The sequence below is a fragment of the Bos indicus x Bos taurus genome, unplaced genomic scaffold, assembly GCF_003369695.1.
Source record: "Bos indicus x Bos taurus breed Angus x Brahman F1 hybrid unplaced genomic scaffold, Bos_hybrid_MaternalHap_v2.0 tig00001023_arrow_arrow_obj, whole genome shotgun sequence".
Classification (NCBI taxonomy): domain Eukaryota; kingdom Metazoa; phylum Chordata; class Mammalia; order Artiodactyla; family Bovidae; genus Bos; species Bos indicus x Bos taurus.
Genome location: NW_020867345.1, coordinates 29,123 through 37,139, shown reverse-complemented (window position 1 = coordinate 37,139; position 8,017 = coordinate 29,123). Strand labels below are relative to the sequence as shown.

The 8,017-nt window shown below is 41.3% G+C and overlaps 1 protein-coding gene across 1 annotated transcript; it reads left to right on the top strand.

Annotated features, from left to right (window-relative positions):
- The first annotated feature begins 5,983 nt into the window (after positions 1-5,983).
- Positions 5,984-7,540, top strand: LOC113888691 (PITH domain-containing protein 1). The gene has a single exon (XM_027535720.1). The coding sequence runs from the start codon at positions 6,055-6,057 to the stop codon at positions 6,688-6,690; it is 636 nt and encodes a 211-aa protein (XP_027391521.1). The 5' UTR covers positions 5,984-6,054; the 3' UTR covers positions 6,691-7,540.
- The last annotated feature ends 477 nt before the right edge of the window (positions 7,541-8,017 follow it).

Genomic DNA, 8,017 nt, shown 5'->3' with positions numbered 1-8,017 from the left:
TATTTACAATAGCTAGAACATGAAAGCAACCTAGATGTCCCTGGACAGATGAATGGATAAAGAAGTTGTGGTACATATACACAATGGAGTATTACTCAGCCATAAAAAGGAACACATTTGAGTCAGTTCTGATGAGGTGGATGAACCTAGAACCTATTATATGGAGTGAAGTGAGTCAGAAAGAAAAATATTGTATTCTAACACATATATATGGGATCTAGACAAATGGTACCGAAGAACTTATTTACAGGGCAGGAATAGAGAAACAGACATAGAGAATAGACTTATGGCCATGGGGAGAGGGGAGGAGAGGGTGCGATGTATGGAAAGAGTAATATGGAAACTTACATTACCATATGTAAAATAGATAGCCAATGGGAATTTGCTGTATGGCTCAGGAAACTCAAACAGGGGCTCTGCATCAACCTAGAGGGGTGGGATGGGGTGGGAGACGGGAGGGAGGTTCCAAAGGGAGGGGATATATGTATACCTACAGCTGATTCATGTTGAGGTTTGACAGAAAACAGCAAAATTCTGTAAAGCAATTATCCTTCAATAGAAAAATAAAAAATTGAAAAAGTAGGGAAGGGTGTTTTACTTGAAAATAGTCAACTGACTCCTTTAAACAGGCCATGCTTGCCAGTCTGCTAACCTTCCTACATCAAAGGTTGGCCACAATGAATGATGAATACAGCCAAATGTTGGGGAAACTTTTGCAACTCCTCTTATAAACAGACCTTCAGATAGTGAAAAGAGCTTCTGTCACTTTGGTACCACTTCCCTTTGAAATGAGACGTCATCCTTCTGCTTCACGGGACCCCATGTGCTTCAGCTCTGTGCATTTTTATGCAACCTCTCGCTCTGAACCAGGCATATGATGAGCCCAACCCATTTTACATCCCATTCTCTATATAAACTATTAAAATTGAAAAAAAAAAGTGTATAGAAGTGCTACTGTTGTCCATCTACATGGAATTTTGACTGGGACAAATACCTCCAGTTCATACATAAAAAATATTAAGGGACTTCCCTTGTGGTCCAGTGGTTAAGAGTTGGAAATTTCACAACAGGGGGCATGGGTTCATCCAGGGATCTAAGATCCTACATGCCATGCAGTGTGGCTGAAAAAAAATTTTTTTTTAATTTCTTCCTCATTACAAACGTATTCAGAGGAAAACCTCTGAATATTCCAGAGATTGTAGCTGGCAAAATCAACTACACAATCTTTTTCTAATTACTGAAACAAAGCAGCATATCAAAAACCAATTTTTCCATTTGAAAATAAAGTTATGTTAATCGGAAACAATGATATTTAGTCTACTTTTGATCAAAGACTCCTCTATATCCCAGAGGGCCGAATCTGCTGTTGTTAAGACAAAAAACTTGGGTAGAAAGTATAAGCGTTTTTGTTTTTTTTTTTTCTTTTACTTCTTGTAGACCAGTTTTTTGTCATTGTTTCCAATAAACCTGTTGGTGGTCAGCAAGTTTTGAACAAAATGTCAAGTAAGATGTTTTTTTCTACTTTGGAATGAAGATTTAAAATTTGAGGAGCTAGTCAGATAAGTATCAGTTATACATGAACTGCAAATCCTTCCAACAAAAATAAAACCTTTCCTGTAACTTGTATACCTCCATGCCCCTTTACTATTAATTTTTACATTTAATTGGAAAATGAAATTTGTTGGCAGTACATTGTGGGTATTTTATTAGCCCTATTTTATAGATGAGCACTCTGAAGAAGTAAGGAAATCTGCTCAAGGCCAGATGACTAGTAAGTGTTAGGGCTGGGATTTGAACACAGACCACCCGGTTTCAGAATCTCAGTGCTCAATCACTGTATTATATTCGTCTTCAAAGTAACCACTCAGTGCATGTTTATTGAATGATTGAATTAATCTAAATGTGTGCTACACAAATTCTTTGTAGATAAATGTAAACAAACGATGGAGATGTTCAGAGAGTTTAATAGATATTTCTCCTTGTCAATATGTTAGCCAACATTTTCACTCATTTTTCTTTAATTTGAAATAAATTTTCTCCTCCACAACTCCCCTTTTCTTTACACTCAGGATAGCTACTTTATCTATTGTTTCCTGGTGTCTTTTGCTCTAGGAGTGACAGCTCAATTCCCCCTTACGACCTAGGTCCCATGGACAGCAAAGTGCAGTCATTCTAAGCTTGAGCCTGCATTAGAGTCACCTGCAGGGCCAGTTAAAACACATTTCTGGCTACACCCCAGTTTCTGATTCAGTAGATCAGAAAGGAGGTCTGACTCAGTCGGTAAAGCAGCCGCCTGCAATGTAGGAACACCAGAGATGCGGGTTTGATCCCTGGGACGGGAAGATCCCCTGGAGAAGGAAATGGTAACCTACTCCAGTATACTTATCTGAAAATTCCCATGGACAGAAGAGCCTGGCAGGCCACAGTCCAAAGGGTCACAAAGAGTCAGACATGACTGAGTGACTGAGCACACACACAAGTTCCTGGGGACCACACTCTGAAAATTATAAAGAAATGTCCCTGAGACCCAGCTTCACTATTCATCAGGCAAGTGGTCAAACCTTTGTTTAATCACACCTTGTGCTACAGCTTCCTCATCTACAAAACAGATGATAACAGGATTGACCTCATAAACTTGTCTCCTAATTAAATCAAGTATTGTACAGAAAAGCACCTAACACTGCCAGGCATGATCAAGCCTCCAATAAAGGTTATTATTATGAGCTGGCTTTTCCAGACATGGAACCACTTAATGTATCTAACAGCAAAGTAATAGCTATTAGCAATACAAACATATTCATCAGTCTTCATACTTTCTTCTCAGCAGTGAGAGCTCCATTACTGGTGCTATTCTGGCTTCTCTGCCCACTCACTCACTTCTCCCACGGGAGTAAGAGTGATAGAGACTATCGATGAGTTTCAGAGAGACATCTGGTCTGCCTGAGTAACCCCTCTTCATCTCTCTTTTAAAATTTGGACCTAGGCTGTCCACAGAAACTAACAGTTCTACTACTCCACAGGGTAACTGTAGAAAGCCTGGCCTTCATGTGAAAAGCCTGTGGTCATCCAATGTAGCCCTTGTCTGGGAAAGAAAATATAGCTAACTTTGGAAAACTCATTTGCCGAGATATTTAAGCTACATTCTTCCCTATTGAGTTTGTTATTAGAGAATGTGACAGATTGATCCGTATCTACCTTATTTTTTTCTTGTCACTTCTTTACAACTCAGGCTGAGAGAAAGGATGCTATTTATTGGAACATTTGAAATCCAATATGAGGTAGAGCCTTCAGCTATGTAGTATTTTGACTTTGGCAGATTACTAAGGTGACAGAGGTTTGTATCCACAGACGAGTGTATGTTTTTACTCACTCTGCACTGGTCTTAACTGGGGCATTTGAAAGCTGAGAAAAGACTGGGTCTTTGTAGAATATGGCATCAGAGATCCTTTTGGAGATCAAATCTCTTTCCCCAAGTGAATCCAGAAAGATACATCTAGGAGCTGTTGATGCTTTAAGGGAGTAACTTTGTGAAGGCGGGACTAAAACTGCCCAAATACACAGCTGAGAGCCACCTCTAAAGGGACAGCAACCCTTTCAAGTGACCACAGCCCTACTGGTTAAGCCTAGCAGACTAAGTTAAAAGAATACAGCACAGTGAGGTTGCTGCTGCTGCTGCTAAGTTGCTTCAGTCATGTCCAACTCTGTGTGACCCCATAGATGGCAGCCCACTAGGCTCTGCCGTTCTTGGGATTCTCCAGGTAAGAACACTGGAGTGGGTGCCATTTCCTTCTCCAATGCATGAAAGTGAAAAGTGAAAGTGAAGTTGCTCAGTCGTCTCCAACTCTTAGCGACCCCATGGATTGCAGCCTACCAGGCTCCTCCATCCATGGGATTTTCCAGGCAAGAGTATTGGAGTGGGGTGCCATTGCCTATTCCACACAGTGAGGTTGAGGGGTGTTATATTCACTTCCTGATTCATTCTTCCATGTGGAAGGAGCTCTTGAGAGTAACAGTCCTGGCAGTGTTGCACTCTATCACTGACTTGTCCTGTAGGGAGGATAAGGTGACATAGTTTATTAGAATGTAGGAGAAGAACTCAGCCTTTTTCTTCCCTCTGTTAGTGCCCTTAAGACATTTACATCTAGTTCTGTTCTTTTGTGCTGTGTTTCACAAAAACATACTCCTATGCGTGTGGTGGTCCATGGTGGTTCAATGTTCTCTGTGACTCAGTGGATGAGGTTGCTTAATTCTCTGGTTAAATATTAGGAATCTTATTTGCCTGCAGATGAACGTTCTGTTGTCTTTTATCAGCTTTTCAGTAATAAGGGGGATGTTTGACTTCCAGCTGCCTTACCGTTCATCCTGGTTTTTCAACAAATTCAGAATGAAGGGTAGGAAAGGAGATTCTATTTATTGGGCTTTCCCAAACAATAGTTAAACACTTATTGAGCACTTATGAAGTATTAAGCACTTTGCACATTAAAACTCAATTACACACTAATAATTTCTCAAGGTACGTTATGAGATGGATGCCATTAGTTTATTCATTTTATAGATAAGCAAATGTCTGTTTAGAGGAACTCAGTGACATGCCTGTGCTGCATTAAAAATACACCCACCCAGAATTAAGTAATATGCCAACCCAGCTGATAAATGCTGGTGCTGGCACTCAAGCATAGAACAGTGTGACCTAGAACCCGGCCATTCTCTTTGTCCAAATGCCCTATTTGAGAACAAAAAGGGAGTTAAAAATGTAGTCTCAGATTGTAGGTAAAGCAATTATATTGTGTGTGTGTGTGTGTGTGTGTGTGTGTGTGTGTATATCTCTCTCTCTCTCTCTCTCTCTCACTCAGCAGTGAAAACCTGAAAGCTTTTCTCTAAGATTAGGAACAAAGACATCTGCATTCACCACTGAAACATGGCAGTAGAAGCCCTAGCCTGAGCAATTAGACAACAGAAAGAAAGAGAAGACATCCAGACTGGAAGGGAAGAAGTCATTCTTTGTGGAGGACATGGTTTCATACATAGAAAATTCTAAAGACTTCACCAAAAAAATCAACCAACCAAACAAAAAAACCTGTTAGAACTAATAACTGATTCCAGTAAAGTTTCAGAGCACAAAATCAATATACAAAATCTGTTGCATTTCTATATACTTTACAATGAACTATCACAAAGAAAAACTAATAACAAGCTTGCTTACAGTGACATCAAAAATAATAAAATACCTAGAAATAAATTTAACCAGGGAGATGAAAGACCTGTATACAGAAAACTATGAGACACTGATGAAAGAAATTGAGAACACACAAATAATGGAAAGATATTCCATGCTTACAAATTGGAAAACTTAATATTGTTAAAATGTACATATTACCATACCATATCAGAGTTTCAATAGCATTTTTCACTAAAGTAGAACATAATCCTAAAATTTATAGAAAACCACAAAAGACCCCAAAATAACCAAAGCAATCTTGAGAACGAAGAACAAAGCAGGAAGCATCGCACTCCCTGGTTTCAAACTGTATTCAGTGGCTACTGTAATCAAAACAGTGTGATACTAGCATAGAAATAGGCATGGATAAAATGAACAGAGAGCCCAGAGATAAAACCGTGCATACACAGACAGCTAATTCATGATAAAGGAGCCAAGACTAAACAGTGGGGCAAGAGCCATCTCTTCAGTAAGTGGTGTTGGGACATCCACGTGCAAATGTTTGGCAGAAACCCACACAATACTGTAAAGCAATTATCCTTCAATTAAAAATAGATTTTGAAAAAAGAAACTAGACTATCTTACACTATTATACAAAAATTAACTCAAAGTGGATGACACACTTGAATATACAACCTGAAAGCATAAAATTGCTAGAGGAGAGCACAGGTGCTGAACTCCTTGACATCAATCTTGACGATGAGCTTTCGGGCCTGACTCCAAAAGCAAAGGCGAGAAAAGCAAAAATAAACAGTCGGGAGAGCGAAAAGAGCGAGTCGCGGGGAGCGGCGGCGACGGCTGCAGGGCCGAGGGGACGCGCAGGCGGTGGTGTCGCCATGTCGCACGGTCACAGCCACGGCGGGGGCGGCTGCCACTGCGCCGCAGAACGGGAGGAGCCGCCCGAGCAGCGCGGCCTGGCCTACGGCCTGTACCTACGCATCGACTTGGAGCGGCTGCAGTGCCTCAACGAGAGCCGCGAGGGCAGCGGCCGCGGCGTCTTCAAGCCGTGGGAAGAGCGGACGGACCGTTCTAAGTTTGTTGAAAGTGATGCAGATGAAGAGCTTCTGTTTAATATTCCATTTACAGGCAATGTCAAGCTAAAAGGCATTATTATAATGGGAGAAGATGATGACTCACACCCCTCTGAGATGAGACTGTACAAGAACATTCCACAGATGTCCTTTGATGATACAGACAGGGAGCCAGATCAGACCTTTAGTCTGAACCGGGATCTTACAGGGGAATTAGAGTATGCTACAAAAATTTCTCGTTTTTCAAATGTCTATCATCTCTCAATTCATATTTCAAAAAACTTTGGAGCCGATACCACAAAGGTCTTTTATATTGGCCTGAGAGGAGAATGGACTGAGCTTCGCCGACATGAGGTGACCATCTGCAATTATGAAGCATCAGCCAACCCAGCTGACCACAAGGTCCATCAGGTTACCCCACAGACACACTTTATTTCCTAAGGGCTGGCCAGGACTCCCACAGAGGTGTTGTGTTGGTGAAGAAGTATGACATCCTGTTGGGAAGGACAAAGAGAGATGGGGCTCCAAAGAGAGTTGGCTGCCACAGCCTCTACCAAGCTTTGTCTCTGGGGCTTGCTGCAAAAACCTGGGCTATGGAAGACACCGCACCCCCAGGAAGGGTTGTGTGGGTGCCAAGGAACAATCGTGGTTCTCTAGGGCCCCTAGAAATTGGGTCTTGGGCTGGTCAGTACCTGGCGGCCGTGGATAATGCCTGCCTTCCCAGTTTATGTGGCCATGGGATCCCAAGTGTCTTGTTGCTTTGTGGCAGGATTATTGTGTGACTTGTTTTTAAAATGGAAACTATTCCTGGGCTGCAGTAAACTTTCTGAAGCCTAAGCATTGTGTTTGTATTAACCATCAGGAGGGTCTCCAGCTAGAAATACTTGTCCTTGCTTGCTCCTTCTCCCTGTCATCTTTCAACATTCTTGTCAAGTTGCCCAGCTTGGAGTTGTCTGTCATGCACCAGTGTCCCGTATTATAGCTTGAAGAGCAGAAATCTCCTGATGTTGCTTAATAGCTTGGGAGGGTCTTTTTTTCCTGTTGCCCAGGTAAGCAGTCTGAGGAGAGCATTGTTTCTGTGTGGGTATCCTGGTCAGGGTAAGATTGGGACTTTGATGTGCTTCTCTTTGGGACATCCTTAATGTTTATCAGCTTTTAACTAGTGTTGTAAGCCCAATGGCAGAATTTGGAGATCTCAGTTCTTCTGTTCATGGCTTTTTATTCACTGTGACTAATAAGCTTCCTAATAAATCCTTGCCAGACTTAAAAAAAAAAAAAAAAAAAAAAAAAACGGGATGATAGCTAAGATGCTTCTGGACAGCAAAGGAAATTACCAACAAAATGAAAAGGCAACCTACCGAATGGGAGAAAATATTTGCAAATTACATATCCGCTAAGGTGTTAATATCCAAAATATACTACTAATAGCAAAACAACAACAACCACCACCACCACAACAAACAAACCCCAAGAAATCTGATTTTTAGAAATGGGCAGAGGATCTGAATAGACAGTTACAAAGAAGGCATACAGATGGTCAACAGGCACATAAAAAGATGCTCAACATCACCAATCATCTGGGAGATACAAATTAAAACCACAATAAGAAATGACCTCACAACTTAAAAAAAATTATTTATTTATTTGGCTGTGCCAGTTCTTAGTTGTGGCACGTGGGAGCTTTCGTTGTGGAATGTAAGATGGAGTTCTCTGACCAGGGATCAGACTGGGCCCCGCTTTGGGAGCTCAGAGTCTAAGCCACTGGACC

Coding starts and splice junctions, on each gene's coding strand:
- LOC113888691 (XM_027535720.1), top strand. CDS start 6,055: ATGTCGCACGGTCACAGCCACGGCGGGGGCGGCTGCCACTGCGCCGCA.